Source organism: Panthera onca, chromosome A1 (genome assembly GCF_046562875.1).
Source record: "Panthera onca isolate mPanOnc1 chromosome A1, mPanOnc1 haplotype 2, whole genome shotgun sequence".
NCBI lineage: Eukaryota > Metazoa > Chordata > Mammalia > Carnivora > Felidae > Panthera > Panthera onca.
Window position 1 is genome coordinate 11630213 of NC_138339.1, and position 25786 is coordinate 11655998.

General features: G+C 46.6%; 1 protein-coding gene across 4 annotated transcripts in view; it reads left to right on the top strand.

The window, feature by feature from the left end:
* Nucleotides 1-25786, top strand: part of TRIO (trio Rho guanine nucleotide exchange factor) — a 355586-nt gene that overhangs the window by 180963 nt on the left and 148837 nt on the right. For 3 of the 4 annotated variants that reach the window (XR_013554624.2, XM_060634370.3, XM_060634366.3), the window contains exons 10-11: nucleotides 3772-3894; nucleotides 18330-18521. Coding sequence is in view for 3 of the 4 variants with exons in the window: in XM_060634370.3 (XP_060490353.1) it covers nucleotides 3772-3894; nucleotides 18330-18521 (315 nt within the window). In the remaining variant the exon portion in view is untranslated. Of the gene's footprint in view, nucleotides 1-3771; nucleotides 3895-18152; nucleotides 18170-18329; nucleotides 18522-25786 lie in introns of those variants that run through there. The other variant, XM_081795990.1, reaches the window with a different exon arrangement.

Consider the following 25786-nt stretch of genomic DNA (forward strand, 5'->3'; position numbering starts at 1 on the left):
CCCCAGCTCACCGTGTGGATTGATGGCTTAGGGTCCACATAGGTCAATGCGTGCTGCAACAGCAGGTTTTCAACCGCGATATGATGATTAAGAAGTGAACAGAATCATACTTGCTGTCATCATGATCTATTCTGTAATTACAAACAGGGAGTTAAGCTACACAGTCTGTCAGGTTTCCTCCACATCTGACGTTTTGACTTGGATGCTGAGATCTTATCTGTGTTGTGTTGGTGGCTCACTTCGGAGTGACCTTGACATTGGGGCTGTCACCGTGTCCATTAGAGGGCACCGATGTACAAAGGAATGAGCTCGCACCACATCCTCTGAGCCGAGAGCAAGGTGCGTTGGCCTCCCAGCTTTGTTATCCTGCCCAGGGACCAGGTAGACTGTGGGAAGGCGTCACTTGGGTCCTTTTCCTGCAGTCTAGCCACAGAGCAGCAAAGCCTGGGCCGGGGTTTGAGGGATTTCTAGGGTTGGGGTCACAAGACAAATGACAGCTGCCGGCCATAGCTCAGGTCAGGGAGGCGGCTGGCTGGACTAAGTTGATGAAACCCTGATTTGCAAATATTTTTGTGTTTTAAATGGAAGAGATTCCACAAGCATGTCTTTGAAATGCTCTTTGGACACGTGTATTGATTCAGGATTCCTTGGCAACCTGGGAAATGTTCTCCAACTTCTAAAAGAAGCCAAAGCCTTGTGGGGGAATTTGGTTTCGAACACCAGCTGGATTTCACAAGTGTCTGCCACTTTTTCTTTTTTTAAGTGCTTGGCATTTGTACACCTTCTTTGAATTACTTTCATGTTTGTTGGAAATATATCTTCACCTGGTATTTACAATTCTGTCTAAAAGAACCACTAATAAAAGAAAAATTGTAACCCTGAGTTGGTTGGTTATGCTTCCTGACTTTTCTTAGGCTTAAAAAACAAATTTTTATATTTTTAAAATTCTGTATTTTGCTTCCTCAGCCCTTTCTACCAAATAATGTTTACCTTTTACTTTTTGAAATTGTGCCTTTATTTCAAATCTGTATTGAGTTACCAGTAATCAGGTTGCTGCTTACTAGTGGCTCAAATTTTCTTTCTTTTTTTTCTTTAATTTTTTTAACATTTGAGAGAGACAGAGTGTGGGAGAGGGGCAGAGAGCGAGGGAGTCACAGAATCCGAAGCAGGTTCCAGGCTCCAAGCTGTCAGCACAGAGCCCGATGGCAGGGCTCGAACTCACCAACCGTGAGATCATGACCTGAGCCGAAGTCGGATGCTTAACCGACAGAGCCACCCAGGCACCCCTCAAATTTTCTTTTAACAGTAAAGGTGAAGAATATAAGGAATATACTGTAGCTAAAAAGAAAACTCTCTCAGCCCTTCATACAGATCTGATAGGCAGATTGGCTATAGCATAGGTATTACTTACATTTCTTTGAGTTCTTTTCAAGCTTAAAATATTTGATCCTTGTCTTCTGCGTGGTTTTGGCTTCCTGCCCGGAGGCATATTCCATCCTTTGAGGCCAAAATGTCTTGAAGTTGTCAGTGGACATTTCTTGGGAGTGGATCTGTGTTTGATAATATATATTAAGAGACTCATGTAAACAACTCAGCGGCTTATGTCTTCCTTGAAGTCAGGCGTGGATGTGGCACTACTTACTAATGGTAGTACTAACATGTGTTTTCTCTCTTTTGTCTCAAGAAAGGAAAATAATGTGCTAAGCGCACTAATTAAAAAACAATGGATAGGGGCACTTGGCTGACTCAGTCAGTAGAGCGTTTGACTCTTGATCTCCTGGTCGTGAGTCTGAACCCCATGTGGTTTAAGGGTGCGGATGTCACGCGTGCTGTATGTTCACCACGTTGGTACTGGTGTGCTTAACGGAGATCTCGCTGAATACTCACAACTCCTCATTATTATCAGCACTGAGCACTGGGGAAGCTTCTTGTCCAGAAACGATAGAGAACTTCTCCAACAATACACAGCTAGACCCCAGGTGTGCAGCCGGGGCTAGAAATGAAGGGTAGAATCGAGAGCTTTCAGGAGGACTGGGAGTGAGGTAACAGAGTACATGTAGATCCACTAAGCATTGCTCTGATAGTGTGACCCCAGGTGACTAGCAGATTGGTGGTGTTGACGAAAGAGCTCAGAAATGAGCTGTAGTAATAAGGTAAATGTGTAGCTTTAGCACTTGCTGGAAGGCTTGGCCTCTGTGCCTCGCCCCACCTCCTCCACGTACATACACGTCTGCTCATCTTATAGGGTACGTAAGAGGGCTGCCGGCGAGTTACTCAGGTTTGCAAGCTATTTTATGTTCACGTGTACTAACTTCGCTAAACTCTATGCAGAAAGGGCCCTCAGTCAGACCCTTGGCTTCTGAGGGTCACAGATTTGGAGCAATGGGTAATAGGTCCAGTTGTCCCTGCACAACTGGCCCTTACCAGCTGCCTCTTTTTTTTTTTTTAAGAGATCTGTCTGCACAGCTGATCTCTAGTGCAGGTAGCAAAGGGCAAGGGACCCTTTTCATAGCAATGAAGCCCAAGTTAAGGCCCCTTTTATTTTGCCATTAGTGCCATGACTAGTCTGCTTCTAGGTTTTCCTCCAGACCACTGTTCTGGCGGTATATTTCCCAGTTGGTTCTTTAGTCACAGATAGTTTTGATCCATATTCTTGGTTACCGTAGTTACTAAATGTGAAGTATGGGGAGTGGCCTTCAGCAGTACGTTAACAAATGTATTCAAATATTTAAATATCTTGTACCTAAAGTTTTAGTTTTTAGTGAAAGATGTCACTGACCTATTTTTTGCTGGTTATCTTTTCTCCATCAGAAAGAGGCGAAGCAGGAGCGGGCGCCTGGGTGGCTCAGTCGGTTAAGCCTCCAACTCTTGATTTTCGTTCGGGTCATGATCTCACGGTTTGTGAGCTTGAGCCCTGTGTTGAGCTCTGCTCTGACAAATGTGGAGTCTGCTTGAGATTCTTTCCCTCTCCCTTCCGCCCCGTCCCCCCAAATAAATAAACTAAAAAAAATGAGGCAAAGTGTACATTTGATGGTAGTGTAAGTATTTTTTTAGATTTTGTTTTTTAGATATTGTCAGGTTTCTTTGTGGTTTTTCAAGTATGGGAACCAATGAACTATGCTCTAGGCCGACTCTGAACTTGAAAACATCATGTCACACTGCCTACCTTGTACTCCCTTTCTTTATATAGTGGATGTCAACTTGCAAGAACTTTTAAGTAATTAAATTCATGGAGTGTTTAGCTTTCCCAACAGCTTAGTAGTTTACAGAATAAATTATCCTCAAAGACGGGGACAGAGACATTTAAGTGTTTTGTTTTCTTAGGTTTTACTTCTGTGTTTTCAGGGTTCTAAAGAAGAGACAGAAAAACATTAACTCTGTAGTTAAACTTGAATTGCCTGAGTTGTGAAGCTTTGAGCCTTGTAAAAATGTTAAGCTAAACTGGTTGTCTGTGGCTTGATAACCACTATCTTATCCAAAACCTACTCAGTTTTGGAGGCTCTGTCATGCATAAAATGAGGTGAGATTTAATCATTATGGCACGTAATGTTTATACAGAGACAGACTTAACGGTTTTACAGTAAGAGCTGTTGAAAATCATGGTGGGACAACTGATCAGATGTGTTAGTGTCCAACTGCTTCTAGTTTTTTCCCTCTCCTTTGTGTCTTGTTATAGTTTTGACAACAGAGTGTATCTTCAGTGGATAGTCCTAACCATCAAACAGGGCAGAACATTGTTTTTATGGCACATGTACCTGTCTTTTATTGTAGGTGCTGGACTGGATTGAGAACCATGGAGAAGCGTTTCTCAGCAAACATACGGGTGTGGGGAAATCACTTCATCGGGCCAGAGCTTTGCAGAAACGCCATGAAGATTTTGAAGAAGTAGCCCAGGTAAAACAATGGCTTTCATTAGTTCCTCCCCTAAATACCTATGAGCTCGGTTTTGAATTAGTTTTAACCATATCCAAGATAAGTTAGCCTTGGCTAGATATGTTGAAAGGTGATTCAGAAGAGGTGATGCTCAGATCTGAGCGTGAGGTTGTCCTTGCCTATGCAGAAGGATGTGTCATAAGTGACGTCCCGGATGTTTTTGACGTATTCATTGTACCAGTGTCTATTGACAGCTTGTGAAATTTCAGTGTATAATCAGGCAGTAACAGTTCTGTAACGATGGGCCAGCATTTCTTGCTGCTTATCCACTTCTCTTCAATGTGTGTGTTTAGAAACCGGCGGCAGGGTGTGGAGTGTGTTTAGAGCAGGGGATTTGTGGAGTTGGAGCATTGGTTATAATGCTCACTAGCTGTGTCACTTGGAAAAATCTCTTTACATTTCTAAGATTAACTTCCTTATCTGGAAAGTAGGCACAGTAAAGGCTTCTAGAGAGGAAGTCAGGTATGTATGCGGTAGCATCATATAAAGCACCCAGGCCAGGGCACTCCTACGACTTATTACTTGGTAAATGTGTTTTTTTTGGATTTTTTTTTTTTTTTTTTTTTTTGCAAGCAGAGTGAAGGAGGGAGAAATTGTAATAACGTGACGCGTGTGTGTGTCTGTTCCATATTAAATGGAAGTTATAAGGAGGTGTGGGGAAAGTTACTTTAAAAAGAAGTCATCTAGTAAGACATGTCCAAACCGAAGCACATTGTGGCAAAACTGAGGAACATCGAAGACAAAGTGTAAAATCAAGAAGAGAGAAATGACCAAAGAACACCAGTGAGAAGGGCTGTTAGAAAGACAGCCGACTTTTCACCAGCAACCACAGGTTCTGGAAGTTGGTAGAATAGTCTGGAATTCCAGATCCAGCTGAACTGTCATTCAATGATGAGGATAAAGTGTAGACCGAGAGTGAGAGAGTTTGCTACTCCAATACTTAACCAGAAGAACTAAAGCATACAGTTTAGTGTTAGTAACACAAGTACCCACTGTAACACAGACACCGCGAGAACAGGGACTTTGTTTTGTTCACTTCTCTATGACTGCAACCCAGGGCAATGCCTGGCATACTTAGGTGATCAGCAGATAGGTACTGAATGAGTTAGTTAAATGAATAAAAAGGGAAGTATGAAAAGAAAGGACTAGGATCAAGAATGAGCATAGAAATTGGTAAATGTATTTGTAAATCAAAGGATTGACCATGTAGACAGCAGATAGTGGGTTTGGGGACTGTTAAAAGCAGAGTGGGACCAATGTGTCAGAACACTCTAACATGGGAGATGGAAGGTTCCGAGGGTGGCAGGACCTTCTGCTTACCTGACACTTGTAAACTCAAGTGTGCAGTAGCCACTGACAGCATAGGGATGGAAAGCATCACTTCCTAGTAAGCGTAGGAGGGAAGGAAATACAGAAAACTGGCTGAAAAAAAAGAAAAATTCACGCGTATGGGTCTGGTGGAAACAAAAGAAACAAGGAAAACAAAAATCACCATCGAAATCGCAAAATAAGATGCAGTAACTTGTTCATAAGTATCGGTAATTACAGTAAATGCAAAATAGATTTTACCATTTTACTTTTGTTAAGAGACAAAAGATTGATTATTTCTTAAAAATCTTGCTATATGTTTTTTTCAGAGGGCACACCTAATGCATAAATACCCAGGAAATTTGGAAGTATATAACCTGTTAGAGAAAGGTCCGCCAGGCAAATATTAACCAAAATAAAACTGATTTAGGGATATTAATATTATGCAAATAGGCTGGAAAGCCTGAAAACATTATTAGAAAGGAAGAGATTCTTCCCTTATAAAAGGAAGAGTGTCATGGGGCGCCTGGGTGGCGCAGTCGGTTAAGCGTCCGACTTCAGCCAGGTCACGATCTCGCGGTCCGTGAGTTCGAGCCCCGCGTCAGGCTCTGGGCTGATGGCTCGGAGCCTGGAGCCTGTTTCCGATTCTGTGTCTCCCTCTCTCTCTGCCCCTCCCCCGTTCATGCTCTGTCTCTCTCTGTCCCAAAAATAAATAAAAAACGTTGAAAAAAAAATTTAAAAAAAAAAAAAAAAAAGGAAGAGTGTCAGTATACGTCCAGCAGCATGGTCTCTTCTGTAAGTCACAGTAGGAGTAAACTGTGGCAGGTTTTGCACGACAGAGGGTTTGGGTCCATACTCATTTGGGAAACTGAATCTGGGACTGAGTTACAGGATAAGAAAACAGTCTGCACTTAAGTCTTGTTCAGTGAAAATGCCTTTAACAAGTTACCTTCTTTACACATCCTCACATAGGAAATAAAAGTGCCAATCCCAACATTTCTGCTTTCCTCATCTCAAGAAATGAGCCAGAGGAGATTGTGTGTCCAGCAGCCTTGCCACAACCAAGAGGCACCTTTGGAGCGTTTTTCTTGTCTGTTTTGTTTGTGGTGTCCCTACCTCATGCCTGTTGGAAAATATTTTGCCTTCGTCTTACAGCAGAAGAAATGTGGAAAATGTGCTTTTATCTCCCCTTCATGTTTTCTGTGAGATAAGCTACTGCCGTGGCCGACGTGGTTTGGGGATGGATAGGAAGGTTGTGTCATATGAGTGGAGACTTGGGGCCCCAAAGAAAGTTGGAGGCAGAACTGCCAACAGCCAGGCTCTGGAGATGGGGAACCCCCCCCCCAACTCCCAAATAGTATGGTCACCCGTGATGGCAGGCTGGGCTGTCCCGAGCTTGCTCTGACGGGGACAACAATGGTCCACCGAATGTTCTCGTGTGACCGGCACCCCATCAACCCTTCTCCCTCCAGTTCCTGTGCCGCCTTCCATTGTAAATTACACAAGTCTCTTGTATGGCTGACGTTACTCTAGTTTTCATGGAAAACTCATTTCCTTGGGTCTAAGGTCACCATCAGAGCTGTGAACACAGGTTCTCAGGGGGCAGCAAGAGTGAGCAGACTTCCTTTGTAGAGAACGTTTCTGCCCAAAGGTTTCTAGGGCAAGCCAAGGGCTAAAGTAGCACCTTAGCTGTGGTCTGCTTTTTACTCCTCAGAGAGAGGCTCCTGCCTCTACCCAGCTGAGTCCCATTCCTTCCTTATCACTGCTCATTGTCCCTGGGACTCTAAGGGGTGCCCTACCCACTTCCCCTTACACTGAAAGTGCTTAACAACCCCAGATCTGAGCTCTGCTTCAAAAGAAGCCTTAAATATACTTTTGTTCACTTTGCAAACATCTGCAACCACTCTCCCTCCCTCTGGAGGGCTACTGGTCATGCGTCAGGCACTCTGACAGCCACAGGGTGTGGGGGACAGAGGGTGGGTAGCAGCAGGCCAGAGCAGGTCCTTCTGAATAGGCATGGCCACCTGTCAGAGGCCTTTCCCTGGCAGTTGTTGATGTCTAAGCAGACACCTGCAGTTTGTAAAATTCAGCTTGGTGACAGAAGGAGAAGATACTAGAAGCAGTCATGGGGGACATCAGGTAGGTGGGACTATTGAGCAGCACCACCATGTGGCCAGCAAGGTTGGAGGCTGGGCTGGGGCTTGGAGAGCCGTGTGCAGACTGTCGACCTCTTCCGTCTGTGGGCCTCTCTCTCTTGCCCACCCGCCACTGGGTGCAGGCTCTGAGCTCCACCCTGAACATGGCCATGTCCCCGTGTGTCCGCTCTCTACTGTCTCCACCCACTGCCATTACATGGGCCCTTCAATTACGACCTCTTTTCCTGGCATCTCCAACTTCTCCCTCTTTTAGTTCTTTCTGGCCCTGAATATTTATAGGCCCTCCCCTCTCTTGAAGAACATCACTTGATTCTTCTGTATTTTTTAGCTACCAGGTGGCTTTAGAAGTGTGTTGTGCCACTTTGCTGTGCCTGCTTGTCTCCCGAGGCCTCCTGCAGCCCAGCCCTACCTGTCCCCGATAAAACTGCATGCACGGTCGTGCCGCGGGCGCTGCTGCTCAGAGCGGGCATTCAGCAGGCTGTCGTGGTTGACCAGGAACTGGGACCCCGCCATTTATGTAATTCCCCTCCACTCACTTTAGAGGGAGATCTCTGGTCTGTCGTGTCCACAAATGTGTGGCAACTTCTCGTTCCGTCATAGGCTCTAGGGAGATGGTAGTGGAGGTCGAGGGTCCGGGGCGTGGCAGCCATGTGCGTAGAGACATGATAAATTTCGGAGGAAACCCCGTGAACCATTTCAGAGTAGCTCTAAAAGCAGTTTGCTCTGCCTCTGAGTACACCATCAGGCCATGTAGGTAGAGGGACGGCCCCGTGTGGTTAAGAACTGGCCACAAATAAAATGGGGGGGGGGGTGCATAAGATCTGAAGATACAGGGTGGACTTCTTTTTCTGGCCCCTGCACCGTGGTTAATAAAGATTGCTTTTTACTAGTACTTGAAGCCAGAAGACCTCTTGGCTGCGAGACAGCTCCATAAGGAGCCTGGCTTTGTTAAGACCATGTGCAGTGGATTTGGTCTGGACACACACAGACGGTGGCCTTGGTATCGAGGCAGAACTACACGTTGTGTGTGTAGCTTCATTCATTGAGGCTTTCTGGCTCTTCCCAAGGGACTACCTCCTCGGTCTTGCTGCAGCACTGGGAGTGAGGCCCCTGGAGGGAGCTCTACCACCTTTTCTTCTCTGCCCTCCCCTCTTTGACGGATTTCTGTCCAAACAAATTACAACAGAAGCGATCACGGCAGAGACCAAAGTTTATATTTATATTTATATTTTTATTTTTATATTTATGTATTTTGGGGGCAGGATGGCCTTTGGAGGCACCTTAAATATGGGAGCAGAGGTATTGTTAGTGTTTAATAAGGGGCCATGTTTCATTTTCTGGAACATTTTCACAAAAGTAAAACCATTCGGAGGGGTTTAGGGAGAAGAGACTTCCTTTTTGCACTTGCTCTGTACTTGTTCAAGGTTGACTACGTTGTTCTTAGGGTCGTGTTTTGAAGGGTCCTTTGTGGGATGAATTCTAAATGGTCTTTAGAGCTCTAGAATTAGCAATTTATGTAATACACTTTTCGTACAGTCAACTTCTTCAAAACACTGACTTGAGGCATACAATGAAGTAACGTAACAAGACCCGAAAAGGAAGTGGTGAAAGTCGTACGGTTGAATTCATTTAAAACGTACTAAACATAGATTTATTATGGAGAACAATTCTGGCGTTCCGGGAAGGAGGAACCCGAGAGGAGGGTCGGATTAGCTTGGTGGAAACGGGTTGCACAGCCTGGCACAGCGTCTTCAGGCATCAGGCTCCCGGCGGGAGCCCCCAGCTGGGGCTTTGTTTCAGGCACCAGAGTCACAGCAGGAGGCACGTGGATCAGTTTTGCCAGCACTCTGGCAGAGGCTGGAACCTCCTCTCTACTGATGTGAAGATCCACTCCTCCTCCGTGTTGTACAGCGATCGTGAGTAGGTATTTCTTCTTGCCGACGCATTTCCAGGGTGGCGTGTGCAGCACGTCGCAGCTCGTCTTCACGCAGGAGCTTTAAAGAAGAAATCCACGCTTTCCACACGAAGCTCTCTGAAGATGACTGTGCAAAGGGAGATGCTCTTTGGCAGGCGTTTTCTCTTTTACCTTCTAAGTGGGTATTCAAGTTAGCATGCCTTTTTAGATTTCAGAAGCTGTGATTACAACAGCCAGTCAAGCCCAGAAAACTCTGGTTCAAGGAAGAAGCCGGTTGGGGGAGCACAGATGTCTTGGATGCGATTAGTAAATCTCTGGCACGGCGTCTTCCCACGGGTGTCTGTCCTGCGAGCTTACACTGCCTTCCCTCCCGTGTGCTTACCTCCCGAGATTCAGATCGCCTTCCGAAGGTGTAGCCTGTCGTGATCGTGTTCTCCATGAAGCCGATTCTGTCAACAACTTTATATGTGCCGTGGAATCGTCTCATCTTCCAGGATCAGGAAGCGTGGCATTTAGGAAAGCAGGAGACATTATATTTGGGCAAGATTTTCTGCAGATTATCAGGTGCATTCTCCCGATTCCCTGGTCGCTTCTGAACTCATGGTCCTCTTTTGCGGATACCTGGTCCTTAGCATGTGAATACACAGAATGCTTCCACATTTTTAGCATATGCCCTAAATTTCTGATTGGCTACAGTTAGTGGATGCTTGCTCCTGTACACGAGGCTGCCATCTTGCTGTGTGATTGTTTTGAAACATAAGATGTAGTGTTTTCTCTTTTAAAATAAATTAGTAGTGGAGAATTTAGGGCTGGTGTCTACTATCAGGGGTTTCCTTCAGGTTGGCATGTGCTTACAAGATCTCCAATTTACCTTTTAAAAACACTTCTTAGCTTTATTAATGCCTCCACTGCTTTCATGACCATGGGCAAGTTCCTCAATCTACCCAAGCCTCAGTTTTCCTACCTGTAAAACAATTCCTAATCGCTACCTTCACCAGGTAGCTGGGATAAGACTGCATAGACAATATGCCTGGCACTCAGCAGGTGCTCATATGTGTCAGTTCCTTGCCTAGAACCTTCCCCTTTTCTGCTCACCACAGAATTGTTTCTCTGGTAAAACGCTAGCACGTGTAGATAGCAGTCAGTACTCGCTTTTTTGCTGTACCTAAATATATGGCATATAGACTTTTTCGGTGCTGCTCTTAGCGTTATGAGTTTGATCGTGTTGTAGTGCATTTCAGCTCCGTATCACCTGTTTGGCCGGGGTGGGGGGCAGGCTTGTGTCCTGTGCTTTGATTCCCGGGACTTAATGGGCCAATTAAACAATTAAGGACACTGGGGTTTTTAGTATGGATTGTAGATGTACTGGCTCATCATTCTCGTTTGTCACATTATTATAAAAGACCTCGAGAGTTTTCCATATGCATACTTTGTTGTTTTTTAAAACAAAAGAAATGGAATAGAAGTGTTTATTCCTTGAAATGAGATCAAGAAAACCCATCTTTTTCACTGGATTCTATGTAAATGTCGCCTCTGGCCATCTTCTGGTAGTCCCAGACTGTTGCAGTCAAGGGTCTGTAGGGAAACGAAGGTCTGAACTGCCCTGCAGTGTTTCCTGAGTCCCAGCACTTATGCAATTTTAATTTACTTCTCCAGAAAAGAGGAAACCGATCAGCCCTCACCCTGGCCCAGCCCTTACACCGTCTCCTCTAATCCTCAGCACGGGGAATGGTGGCCCACCTCTCCGAGGAAGGACCGGACCCACAGAGAGATGCCCTCGGAGACAGGATGGCAGGCAGAAGGGAGGAGCGGTCTGGCCTCTTCAGGCTCTAAAACGTCTCCCTGACACCACCTCCCCTTGAGCAGAAATTGAAGTTCTGAATTGCCCCTTGCAAGAGGAACCCTGGCCTGGGCATTTGTTGTCTGTACAATCCTGGCCCTCCTGACTCACTTGGGCAAGTTACTTCCCCTTTGCGCCTCGCGTGCTTGCCGTCCTCGTGGTGGGGCTTGCTGCGCCTGGGCCGGCGGCTCTGAGGTCAGCGTGTGCGATCAGTACGCCCGTCAGCGCGCTGGAAATCTGTTTTCTTCTGTGGCACGCGGGTCCGGGGTGTGTCCCGGCCGCGGGAAGGCCGTGGGTGTCAGAGACCCTGCGTGCTGACCCTGGTTCCACCAGCGCCTCCTGGGGCCTGAGGGAAAGCCACGGAATCCGTCGTGTGGGCTCATTTCCTCAAGTGTGAAGTGAGAAGTGGGGCTGAGTAAATGCTCTTCAGTGTCCTTCAAAATTAAAACATGTGCTTGTTCGTTTGTGGCGGTTATTGTCTCAGATATCCTTCCCTGCTGGAAAAGAGGTGGAAAAGCCTTCAGAAACAAAATGTTCGGTGTTGGGAGGCAGTATCACGTCTGGATCCTCCTATCACACATGCGACGTAAGCGACTTCATGGCTGTGGTGACAATAGAAAATAGGGATTTAGCACCTAAAAAAAGTGTGTGCGCAGCCTAAGCATGATCCTGTGTTGGCTTCTTTCAGTGCTGAAGCCCCGTCATCCTCTGCTCAGAGATGCAGAGCCACTCCCGGGTGAGGCTCCGTGGGGGGCAGCAGAGGTCTCCACGAAGCCATCATCCCCAGAAAAGTCACCTCACATTGAGCCTCCGATGGTCAGAGAACCTTCGTAGGCAGCGTGTGGGATCCTCTGTAGCAGGGGCTCTTGATGCTGTTAGCTTCGCAGGGGGAGCTTGCTCTGTGCCCACGGGCTGCACCGAGTGGCCCCGAGCCAGCCTCTCACAAGAAGACGTCTGGGTGAGGTCATTGTAGAAATTGCTCAAGAATTGTTTCACAGGTGAAAACTTTTTTTTTTATGTTTATTTTTGAGAGAGAGTGTGTGCAAGTGGGGAAGGGAAGAGCAGAGAGAGAGAGAGAGGGAGAGAGGGAGAATCCCAAGCAGGCTCTGCACCTTCAGGGCAGAGCCTGACGTGGAACTCAGTCTCATGAACTGTGAGGTCATGGCCTGGGCCAAAACCTAGAGTCAGATGCTTAACCGACCGAACCACCCAGGTGCCCCAACAGGTGAAAGCTTTTTTAAAAAAAGCTGCTATGCATGCAGCGCCTGGGTGACTCAGTTGGTTAAGCATCCAACTTCTGCTCAGGTCATGATCTCACAGTTTGTGAATTCGAGCCTCACGTCGAGCTTTGTGCTGACAGCTGAAGCCTAGAGCCTGCTTCAGACTCTGTGTCTCCCTCCCTCTCTTCGCCTCCCCCACCATACTCTGTGTTTCTCTCTCTCAAAAACAACATTAAAAATTTTTAAGAAAATGTGCTATTTATGTGTGTATGTGTTGCATACATATACACACATGCAGCTGAACCTTGAACAACTGGGGCGAGGGTTCCCAGCCCTCCGTGCAGTTGAAATTACACATATAACTTTTGACTCCCCAAAACTTCACGAATAGCCCTACTGCGGGCAGGAAGCCTTACTGATTGATCACATAAATAGTCAATTAACATATTTTGTGTGTTGTGTGTGTTCTATACCATAGTCTTATGCTAAAGTAAGCTAGAAAAGAAAATGTTAATAAAATCATAAGGAAGGTATATTTGCAGTACTGTATTTATCAGAAAAAAAAAAAACTCATGTACCTTTGGACCCATGCAGTTCAAACATGCGTTGTTCAAGGGTCAACTACATAAACATATATTTTTTGGGGGGGGGTTATTAATATCTACATGATATTTTGTTGTACTAAAAAACCACAGTTTATTTAATTTCCTGTTGATGAATTTTTTTCTTTGTTTTCTATTTATTTTTTAAGTTTATATCCAAGTTAGTTAGCATATAGTGCAACAATGATTTCAGGAGTAGATTCCTTAATGCCCCTTACCCATTTAGCCCATCCCCCCCACACACACAACCCCTCCAACAACCTTCTGTTCTCTATATTTTAGAGTCTTTTATGTTTTGTCCCCCTCCCTGTTTTTACATTATTTTTGCTTCCCTTCCCTTGTGTTCATCTGTTTTGTATCTTAAATTCCTCACATGAGTGAAGTCATAGGATGTCTTTGACTAATTTTGCTTAGCATAATACCCTCCAGTTCCACCCACGTAGTTGCAAATGGCAAGATGTCATTCTTTTTGATTGCCGAGTAATACTCCATTGTATATGTATGTATGTATGTATGTATGTATATATATATACCACATCTTCTTTATCCATTCATCTCTCGATGGACATTTGGGCTCTTTCCATATTTTGGCTATTGTTGATAGTGCTGCTATAAACATTGGGGGTGCATGTGCCCATTTGAAACAGCACACCTGTATCCTTTGGATAAATACCTAGCAGTGCAATTGCTGGGACATAGTGTAGTTCTATTTTTAGTTTTTTGAGGACCCTCCATACTGTTTTCCAGAGTGGCTGCACCAGCTTGCATTGCCACCAACAACGCAAAAGATACCCTCTTTCTCCGCATCCTCGCCAACATCTGTTGTTGCCTGAGTTGTTAATGTTAGCCACTCTGACAGGTGTGAGGTGATACCTCATTGTGGTTTTGATTTGTATTTCCCTGATGATGAGTGATGTTGAGCGTTTTTTCATGTGTCGGTTGGCCGTCTGGATGTCTTCTTTGGAGAAGTGTCCATATCATGTCTTTTGCCCATTTCTTCACTGGATTATTTGATTTTTGGGTGTTGAGTTTGGTAAATTCTCTATAGATTTTGGATACTAAGCCTTTATCTGATATGTCGTTTGCAAATATCTTCTCCCATCCTGTTGATTGCCTTTTAGTTTTGCTGATTGTTTCCTTTGCTGTGCAGAAAGAAGCTTTTTATTTTGATGAGGTCCCAATAGTTCATTTTTGCTTTTGTTTCCCTTGCCTCCGGAGATGTGTTGAGTAAGAAGTTGCTGTGGCTGAGGTCAAAGAGGTTTTTGCTTGCTGTCTTCTCTAGGATTTCGATGACTTCCTGTCTTACATTTAGGTCTTTCATCCATTTTGAGTTTATTTTTGTGTGTGATGTAAGAAAAGTAGTCCAGGTTCAATTTTCTGCATGTGGCTGTCCAGTTTTCCCAGCACCACTTGCTGAAGAGATTGTCTTTATTCCATTGGATATTCTTTCCTGTTTTGTCAAAGATTAGTCGGCCATACGTTTGTGGGTCCATTTCTGGGTTCTCTACTCTGTTCCATTGATCTGAGTGTCTGTTCTTGTGCCAGTACCATACTGTCTTGATGATTACAGCTTTATAGTATAGCTTGAAGTCTGGGATTGTGATGCCTCCAGCTTTGGTTTTCTTTTTCAACATTACTTTGGCTATTCAGGATCTTTTGTGGTTCCATACAAATTTAGAATTATTTGTTCTAGCTTTGTGAAGAATGCTGGTGTTATTTTGATGGGGATTGCTAACCACGTGTATTTTTTAAATATACTTTATTTTTTAGACCAGTTTTAGGTCTACCGAAAAGTTGTGAAAATGATGGGGAGAGTTCCCATACCCTGTCCCCGGCTTCCCTTATGCTTACTCTTTATTACTATGGCAGGTTTGTTACTGTTGTCGGATACTGAGCTGCTGCTGTGAACTGAAGCCCTTCCTTTGTTCAGATTCCCTGAGTTTCCCCCTGTTTCTAGCGCCACCTCCAGGATGCCGCATTGCATGTGGCTGTCCTGTCTGCTTAGGCTCCTCTTGCCTCCAAGAGTTTCTGCCCTTACTTTTTATTGTTGTTAATAGCATCCTCATCAGGACATTATGCCCCCTCATCCATCCGTACAGCAGTAATGTCTGCAGCCTGTGGCTCAGGGGCACCGAGTCTGTGACGTGACTGGTGTTGGAGCTCTGGCCTCTGCCGTGAGTCCTTCCATCCCGGCACCCGGAGGCCCCGATCAGCGAGATGTCTGCGTGTGGAGGGCTTCTTGTCACGGTCCTCCCTGGCAGGCTGCTGGACTGGGCCTCAGCCATGCGGAGGTCCAGAGTCACGCTTCTGCTTTCCAAAGCTCTTTTGAAGTGGGCTGTGTCACTGTTTCTCTGTGCAGGGATTGTTATAACCGAGCTTCCAAATATGTTTTGTTGAATGTACAGACAGCCCTTTCATGCGCTGGTAAGTTCTGCATTCAGACAGGGAACTGACTGTGCTTTCGAATTACTTCAGATAATTGTTTCCAAAAAATATGCAAAATGTATGTATGTGCATTTTCCAATTCTGGTCATAATTAGTATATTTTAAGGGATCCTTTGACATCTCTTTGCTCATTTCTAAAGAGAACTCTGAAAGATCCTGTGTTGATAGTGAAGAATACCAAAAAGAGAAGTCCCCCGAAGATGGTGGTTCCGGTTGACGTTGATGGGCAGAGGCAGTGGTGAACCTTGCCTCGCAGCAGCACGCACACCGTGCTGCCTGAAGCCCTGCTGGGGGGCTCCCGCGAGCCGAACAGTCCGTGGGGGGTCGTGGGCACAGTCCGCACCCTCAGACCGGGCCGACTCCTGCTCCCACGCCCGCCAACCTTGTCCTCTGGGCCTCGTGACTGCCCTGTGGGCCTCATTTCCTTACCTGCGGCAGGGGCTGTGGTCAGGCTCACACCCGAGGTGCAGCAAGGGCTCAGGACGGTGGCTCGTGTGGAGCTGGGAGAGCTGGGTGTTCAGCCTGTGCTGATGACAACAGAACAGACTGCTTTCAGTTAGCTTTTATTGTCAAGGTTAAATTCCCCGTAGATGCTGCTTGTGGCCTGCGTGGGGTGGGGCGTTGCACCCCAACCCTGATGCCAGGGGAACCCCTCCCTCTGTTTCTGTGCGTCAGCGTCCTCCTTACTGAGACCATCTCATACTTACCATGCTGTATTTATAGCTGCCTTCGATGTTTTTTCAACTTGCAGGAACATTGGACAGATAGCACAGAGAACGTAACTCTCCCTTGAACTGCTGACTTTAGCGTCCTTTTCCCACCAAGGAGGGACGCTGTTCTGTGCACCCACTTATCACTGTCAGAATCAGGAGGCTGGCACTGCGACGTGCCTACCTCCTAACCCTCAGCCCCCGGCATGTCCTTACGGCTGAAGGACCGGTGCACAGTCACCGGTGGCATCGAGTGGTCACATTTCCAAGGTCCTTGCGTTGGTAGCACCTCCTTGGTCGTGCCTAAACTTTTCTGACCTTTGGAGGATTTCAGGCCCATTATTTTGGAGAATGCTCCTCCCTTTGGGTTTGTCTGATGCTTCCTCGTGATTAGACTCCAGTTATATGTCTTCGGCTGGGCGTGTCCTAGACATGCTGCCGTGTCCTTGTGCTGTCCCATTGGGCGACACCCGGTTTTCATTTGTCCCGCTACCTGTGGTCCTCGCGTTGACTTCTGGGTTGAAGTGGTGTCTGCCAGACTTCTCCACTGTGGGATGAGTCTCTCCCCCTCGGTAATTAACAAGCACTTAGTGGGGAGCTCCTTTGAAATTCTATAAATATCCTGTTCCTTGTCTAGTTTTATTTATTTACTTATGTCCGTATGGACTTGTGCTTTCCTTTGCATTGGTGGCTTATACTCTGTTAGTCTCACTGTTTACTCTCAGATCGTCCCTGATTTGGCCAGTGGGAGCCCCCTCAAGCTAACCTCTGTGGCCTGACCTACCCACATTGTTCTCAAGCATCTCCTTCCTTCTGGATACAATAAGATATTTCAGGCTCATCTTATGCTTTGTCCCATCCCAACCTCGAGTCAACCATGTCTCCAAGAGCCCTGGTTCCTTGTAGAGGAGAGTGGCCATTCCAGGTAGAAATCTGGGTACTAGGAATGCTTAACTGCTGTTGGGCCGTGGCTGCTCCTGGGCCTTCTCATTGGAGGAGGGAAAGAGGAGTGTGCGTGTGTGTGTGTGTGTACAAACGCAAACATTCCCACATGTGTCTGTAGAACCATGTATCACACGCATCCATCTAATTCCAGCCTGGTACTATAGGGCTAGCTCAGCTTTTCTCTTTTTCCACATCTGTAACTTCCTTTTCTGAACTAAGGACACTGCCCCTCCTTATCCTTAATGTGTTGTTTCAGTAGATGGATGTCCCCCCAGTGGGAGGCTGCCCATGCAGGGGCGTCCTCATCCTTCCCAGGCGCAGGCTTTCTGCAGGGACACTGCCCCACACTCTGTCCACTGATGAGACGCTGCCCCTGCTCAGCTGCAGGACTGACATGTTCGAGAAGGACAGAGGACTCCGCCTGTTTCTAAAAGGGACCTCAGCCTGCTCTACGGGCCTTCCCTCTGTTCTTGCACGTTGCTGAAGCCCTCCCACTCTTGGCTGCCCCCAGCCCCTGCCGGCCTGCCCTCTCTCCAGCATTTCCATGAGCAGGGGCGCCTCTCTGGTACCCCTCTTTATTTGGGGGACCCATTTGCAGCTTTTCATTTATCATGGATCAAAATGGAGTAATTTTCAGGGTATTTTAGGTACCTATTTACACATAGCTTTAAGCTCTCTAAAACTTTAGCTAGTTTGTATAAGCCATTATGGTTATTTCCTTTTTCTTAAAAAAGTATGTGTTCTTAAGCAGAAGAGAGAGAAGCACAGAATTACCGGTAAGTAGAAACATGTTAAAGAAGACAGCAACTTGTACTTGGAACCCAGTCTTTCCACTTGCACTTGGGGAATTATAAAACCGTATGTCATACTGAAAGACAAAACTGGAACTCTGCACTCCGTCATAAGACTGGAAGGGAAAGTGAAGTGGGCATTTGTGCTGTGTGCTATCTCCTGGATGTGCTGCAGCACAAAGCCGAAAGCCCTCTGTGAGTCATGGGACAGCCACAGCCGCCTGTAGATACCCTGTCTCCACTTCAGACGGAAGGCTCAGAGTTTAACAATCTAGAACAGTAATGGAAAAGGCTGCTGATAGAGGTACACTGAACTCCTTAACTCATCTCTTCCCTTCATATTTTTTCTGTTTAATTTGCAGCAGTGATCTGGAGTGTTCCAAAGTGACTCAGTTGCCATGGGTGATGGCCAGCTGGGTTTTTTCTAATTCACCTTCTATTCCTCTGGATTTTCTCTTGTGCAGAACACATATACCAACGCGGATAAATTACTGGAAGCAGCAGAACAGCTGGCTCAGACCGGGGAATGTGACCCAGAAGAGATTTATCAGGCTGCCCATCAGCTTGAAGACCGGATACAAGATTTTGTTCGGCGTGTCGAGCAGCGGAAGATCCTGCTGGACATGTCGGTCTCGTTTCACAGCCATGTCAAGGAGGTAAGGCATCGGGATGCACGACGGAGCCTGGCTCTGAAAGGCCCTTTGAACCCCTTGGGAAGAGTGTGGACTGGTTGTGATGTGAGAAAGTGGACCGGAGGTGGTGAGCCATGAGACTAAGGCTTTCGACCTGAGCGGCTCGGCCTGCACGGGGGACTGTGCTCTAGGCTGCTGGCTCCTTGCTTGTCTTCGCCAGCGTGGAAGCCTGCGTGTCTGTCGGGAGCGGACCCGTGAGGCCTGGGCTGGCCAGGGAGGGGTGTGGAGCAGGAGGTGAGCGGGGAAGCCTGGAGCTGGTAGAGGGGCATTTAACTTGGAGAGAGGACAGAGCGTGTCCATCTTAGCTGTGACTGTGGTCACAGCTTGGTTTCCTTTCCGTGGGTAAGGCTGTCATGTGGCCAGTGTCACGGTTGACATGATTTTATCGGACTGTGTGACCACTCTCAGATCCTGATAAAAGTGAATTCTACGTAATATTGAACTTAAATGTGCCAAACCCAACATGGCCATCGGGATACTAGTGCTGACTTCATAGGTATGCTCTTGTCATTGTAAAAGATCATGTTATTTGGTACATGAAAATAGGTGGGTACTAACTATACCTTGTGTACGTGTATGTTATTCTTAGCAGAAATCCTACAAAATTACAATTAAGCTTGTGTAGCTTTTTAGGAGAAAAAAGACATAACCTAAAGTTTTCGGTAGGACTACAGATTGACTAAAGATGTCAACTTTTACTGCATCTTCTTGCAAAGGGAAAAAAAACCTCTCTACTTCACAGCTCTTTGTAAATTGGAGATGAGGAGCCCTTCCAGGTGATCTGAGATTGAGCACATGAAAGCTTATAGACACAGGCTGGGAAGAAGGATCTGGAAAGTGTAGGGCTGCCCAAGAACCGCGGGAGGGGCGTCAGAGACCAGGAAGCGGGAACTGTGCTCAAAGGGAAGGAACCTCACCGCCAGTTCTGGATCTTGGGCAGTTAGTTGTCGCCCAGGCCGTTCATCACTTAAAGGCTTGGCTCCCAGAAACCCATACTTCCCTCTTACTCTGAAACTCTGTGAGCCTGTGTGGCAGCCTGGAGACAGACCCTGAGACCTTGGCCCACCCAGGCCGGTGATGGGCTCTGCCGTCCTCTGCTGCGCAGGCAGCCCTTTCTGCAGCAGCCGGTGCTGTGTGGGCCTGGGGAGGCTCTCAGAGCAGAACACCACTGCCGCCAGCTTCTCTGCCTGCCCTTAATAATGCCATAACTAAAAAAGACTTTACAGTATTTACGAAGAAACTGCTTTTTTTTAAACGCTTGTTTATTTTTGAGAGAGAGAGACAGACAGAGAGAGACTGAGAGCGAGCCGGGAGGGGCAGAGAAAGGGAGACAGAGAATCCCAAGCAGGCTCTTCACTTACAGTGAAGCCCGACTCAGGGCTTGAACTCACCAGTTGTGAGATCGGGACCTGAGCCGAAACCAAGAGTCGGACATTTATCTGACTGAGCCAGCCAGGTGCCCCAAAAGAAGGTTTTTGGTTTTTTTCCGAGGACACATGGTAATTCTGGGGAGACTTACCAATGGTACGATTGTCCGCAGCGGTTTCTGGTCACGGGTGCAGCCGGCTGTGAGTTCTTCCCTCAGCTCCGGTCAGGCCGTAGCCACCAGTGGGTGTCCCTGCCTCTGGCCGCTCTCGCTCCAGCCTCCTGCAACACTGCCACAGAAATAGAAATTTGATCGGGTCATAGCCTTGCTTTTGAACCATCAGTGATTCCTTATGTACGTGGGGCACTGGCCTGAAACCTCTCTGCATCCTAACGGTCCGGTCTCCACTTTGCCTGCAGCCTGTCACACTCAGCAGTGTCCCCAAACCTGTGACAATCGGGCGCCCCTGAAACTTGGGTATACGGCTTCCCTTCACTGCTCCAGGCAGGGTCAGCTGTTTCCCCTGCGCCTTCTGGAACTTTCTTTATGCCCATCTGTTGCAGTACAGTTGTGTGTTTCTCTCTCTTTCCCTTCAATGTTGATGTCAGCAACTCTTTACCTCATGCATTTGGACACCCAGGCCGAGAGGGAGAAGGTGATGTGTGTGAAAAAGCAGACTGTGCCTTCGCTCTTCCAGGTGCGGCAGACAGACAGACAGACAGCAGCAAGTAGCTCCGAGCAGCCTCCTCTTAGGGAAGCACAGTGGCTGGGGGGTGAAGCTCGTCACTTGAGCCGCAGGGGGCGCCGTGGCCTCAGGTAGCCTGTGCCTCTGGAGAGAGAGGAAGGTCTGCCACTGCGTGTCCCTAATCTGCTGTTTGTCTCTGTGACGTGCCAAGGAATATTCTCAAGCAGGATTTGTAAAGATTTAGCTTGACTTTAGGACGGAGAAGACTTCGTGAAGCAGTATATATGATTTACATCACCTTTTCAGCTTGGTTACAGTTTTCAGAAAGCAGACACTAAAGGAAACTAGAAGGAAAGCGTTTTGCAAGAGCTGTTCCCCAGAGACTGGGTCTCAGTTCACTGGCTTTAATAACATCAGTAGCATTTTTAAGAAAAAATCTTATAATAAAAACATTCCAGTTAGCAAACAGTAGAATCTGTCTTGTTACCAGGCTTGGGAATTTATTTAAAAGTGAAAACACATTTTGTTTTCATTGACTTACACCGTAGGAACTTCTAGAATTGATGAAGTTGGTAGACCAAGGAGACCTCAAATCTGTTTTAAAGGTTAAGTGGTTCCCTTTAAAACTGGAGAATTTTCAGTGCGTTCATTCCTGTTATATGGAAAACTATCACAGTGGCAGAGAAACTAGTGTGTGTACCCTGACTGGGTTCTTCTTAAATGTGTGCCCTAAAGTGACCTGAGGCCGAGGAAGGGTGCCCCGGCTGACCAGTTGGGGGAGTGCCTAGCGGTCCCAGGCAGCCGGGAGTTAGATGCTGTGAAGCTGGCCACACACAGGCATGGAGCGCTGCTCGATTCTTCCCTGCGATGTGCTTGGCCTTCGTCTTTAGCCCCGGCCATTTTTATAGTAGGTTCATTTGTTACTGACCAGCTCCAGAATTTTCCTCAGTCTCCTTTCTCTGTGCTGCATCTAGGCCTTAACATCTACAGGGGTACTTGGTAGGTTTTCTTGGGAAGGAATGATTTCTTCTGTCACTGTGTTGTGAAACTGGGTATTTAATGAAAATTCAGATTCGTTTAATGAAAATTCAGATTCGTTTAGAACAAATTTAATTAGTTTAAAATGAGATTAAAAGTGACAGAAGGGCCAAGTAAAGAAGTCATGCTAATTAAATACGTGTTTGCATAAAGTTACTAAACAGTTTAACATATCAGAGGAATGAAAGGTTGCTAAAAGATTTATGCTGTCTAATTTTTCTCAAGCAGATCATACAATTAAAATTTTTCTTTTAGGGTTTATTTCTTTTTGAGAGAGAGACAGCGTGTGAACAGGGGAGGGGCAGAGAGAGCGAGAAACACGGAATCCTAAGCAGGCTCCAGGTTCTGAGCTGTCAGCACAGAGCCCAACGCGTGGCTCGAAACCATGAACTGTGAGATCATGACCTGAGCTGAAGTCGGACACCCAACCAACTGAGCCACCCAGGCGCCCCTGCAATTTAAAATTACATAGAGGAAGATAGAAAAGGCGGGTTGTCTTTTTTATTTAGGCAAATACATGAAGCTTTTTGGAAGCTAGCTTTCAAAGGCTCTCCTGGTGTGCAGGTGGACTTCTCACTCCAGACGCGTGGTGGTGGTGATCTCTCGCTTTATGTGGAGCACAGCTGTTGGCCTGTCTCTTTTGTGGCACGTTTCTGGCTCACTGATGAGCACGTAATTGAAGGTGGCATCATTAACCACTAAGCTTGAAGGTGCTGGATCAAGATGATGTCTCTCAGTGCTGGCTCGGGAATTCTTCTTAAGAACCCCACCTGGGAGAGACTCAGGGGTTGTGCGTTGTGGCCGACCGAGCACTTAGGTTCTGAGCGAGACCTCGGGACGCCTTGCCCTCTTAATCCCAGAGGATGCAATACAGAATACCCATTCCTGGGAAGAGAGAAGAGGAAATATCTTCTACCTTGAGGTCGGATGCAGAAAGTGGTTGATGGAGTTTCACCCCAGATCTGGAAGCATTCTGGGACCCTTCCTGCATTTTTTTCCTCCTCTGAAAGCAAGTCATGAGATGTTTTACCCCTCCTTTCAGAAGGCGTGACGACTGATACTCCCTGGTTTCTTGTTTAAAATGTTTTTAAAGTAGTATTTAAAGAGAATGCCGACGAGCCTAACGTGAAGTTTCCTCCTCCTGCCTTTGCCTTCTACCTCTCAGTCTCTCTGCTCTCCTTTGGCACATTGTTCACACCGCTTCTGACTATAACTCTCCCGGTATTGCCTGTCTTCCTGTCCTCCTGAATGCTTTTTCCCACTGTTGATTCATTTGTTCACTCATCCCCAAGGGCCTCCCGGGCCAGCTGTCATGTGCCAGGACAAAGATGAAGGACCAGCAGAGAGACCTATGTCTGCTTTTGTGTGTATTGTGTGTGTGTCGGTCATTTGTTGGTTTTTCACGGTGGATGCGAAGTTCCTTGAAGACCAAAACGATGTATCACTTACCTTTATATCTCACTAGTGAGCCTGCCTTCCAGACCTAGCATATCCTCTGTCAGCTTGTGGAATAAATAATGTCTATTTCTAGCACACCATTCTGAGATTTAATGATAGAGGGACATATTTCCATTTCCAAATATAGCACAAGCATAGTTATTTTCATCCATTTGTCCTTCGTTCTCGAAATTAGGTCCTGAGTTAATTGATAATTACCTTTGATATTTGTGGGTTATTTGAGGCAACCAGGTGGTGGTACTGAGTTCTTGGCCGGAGTTTATTTCTGGATTTGATTCAGTGGCCTTGAGTTGGTTTTGTTCACTTGATTTCTGAAAGCCATGGTTTCCCAGCCATGGTTTCCCAGGGAAGACCATTCCCATTTGAATGGGGCTGTGATTCTTGCTGGGTTTAAGTAAAGAAGCCTTTTGGGTTCTGTTTCTGCAGACTTACATGCTGAACTGGGGCAAGTTTTTGTTTGGGGTAATGCCTGGGAAAAGAGGATTTACTCAGAAGTCAAAAATAAAGGCCTCCTGACCACCTGGTGATTTTTTTTTTTTTTTTTTTTTTTTTTTTTTTGTCGTCCCAGCATACCCGTCTGGCTTCATTTTTATGCCTGTGGGTAAGCTGGCTTCTTTCTTTATGCTCTGGCTAGTGCTCCCTCGCCCTGGGGAGCAGGGACAGAGCCCTTGGGGACTCTGCACTCCGGTCACCCCGGTTGGGGAGGGTTTCCAGGAAGCGGGTGCTGCATAGCTCCTTGGGGTATGGAGTTCTCAGGCCGCCTCTCCTCCAGCCCTCACCTAGTTCGCTCCAGGAGTATTGTTGAAAACGAACCCAGTGCTTTCTCGGTCAGCCCTGCCTAAAGGGCCCAGATTTCCTTTCTCTCCTTTCCCTGGCAGAGCTGGAGAATGAATTGGGCATCTGGTGGTTAACCTCATTCAGGAAAATTGATTGACGGTGCGTGCTGCTCCCTGGGTAGACCAGCTGCCCTCTGCTGAATTCTTGTCATCGGTGGTTTGTAGTGCAGAGCCCCTTCCTTAGGCCTGACTTTCCAGAGAGGGCCTGTTTCTGTTCCACGTGGGGACCTGTCAGCTCTCTGAGCGAGCCTGGCCTCTTGAGCTCCAGCATCCTCCAGATCTCTCACACCTCCCGTGCTAAGTTCTCTAGTTTGAGCCCAAGCTTCCAAGCCTTTCGTTTTGGCCTTCACAGCCATGCTTTTGCTGATGACTCCTGCATCTGTGTTCTCTAAAATGACTTATTTGCTTGTTTCCATTACTATTTCCACCCCACATATATATCTCCAAAGATCTATGTGATCCCTCTAAACATACTCCCAGCTTTCTTTTTTAACTTTCAATCTGAAATAATTACAGGTTCACAGGAAGTTGGGCAAAAAAGAAATGGACAAGGAACAAGGAGGTCCGTACCCCCTTCTCCCAGCCTCCCCCAGTGTCACGTCCTGGGTAGCCCCCGTGCACTATGCAAGCAGGAAAGCGACTCTGCCATGCTCCACAAGCCTCTTCCGGTGTGGCACGTGTGCATGTGCTCGTGGGTGGTTGCTCTGTGCTGTCGTATCCTGTGCAGATTCACGTAACCACTTTGAACTTACAGAATCATCCCATCACCCAGGTGATACACCTCCTGTTCATACCCAACCCCAACTGCGTCTCTAACCCCTGGCAGCCACTCATCTGTTATTCTCCATGTATGTAATTTGTGATTCAAAATGTTGTGTAAGGGGATCATAAGCTGTGTAACTTTCTTACTTGGCGTCATTCCCTTGAGATCCATCAGTAGTTCTTTCCTCTTCCTTCCTGAGTAGTGTTTTCTGGTACGGATATGCCCTAGTTTGTTAGCCACCTACCCATTAAAGGACAGTGGGTTCTCTTCAGGTTTTGGCAATTTCAGAAGGAGACACTGGACTGTCATGCACAGGTTTTCACATGGACTGAAGCTTTTATTCCTGTGGGCCAAATGGCCGAGAGTGCGATTGCTGGGTGCTCTGGTAAGCTCCTGTCGTTCTAAAACAGACCACCGAACTGTTTTCCAGAACGGCTGTTTCATTTGCACTCCCCTCAGCAACGGTGAGTGATCTTTGCGACTTCTCAAAAGGCCAGGATGGCTTCGATACATTTGTCAGAGGGGAGGGTTAAGACCTTAGGATGTTTAGTTGATCACCTCTCAGTAATTTATGTTCGGTATTCGGTACCTTAGCTGACCTCTCTCCTTGTACTCTTGAATATTTGATTCCTTTGATTTAACTAATCTGATGCAGATACAAATGGGCAATTAAACGGCCTCAAGCCAAAGAAAGCAAGAGGAAGCAAAGAGCCTAGAACAGTCCTTGCATGACTGGACGTTCGATTTGGTCTGGGGCATTTAGTTGCTACCAACAGGTTTAGCACTTTGTCTTGTTATACTCTGTAGTGTCTGGCGTTTAAAAAAGTAGATGGTCTTGCCATAGGTGTGTGTGTGTGTGTGTGTGTGTGTGTGTCTGCGAATCTAGTCATTGATGCTTTCTTTCTGTAAAAATATAACCTTTATTAAATTAATTAACAAAGCATATCAAAGTGGAACCTGTCCCTTTAACTGCTTGAGTGACGTGGGCCAGACTTGAATGCCTCTGCTTCCCCTACTACAGGATGGGAACACGAGGGTCTCTCAGGCGTGTGGACAGCTGAGTGAAACTCTGTCAACACTTAC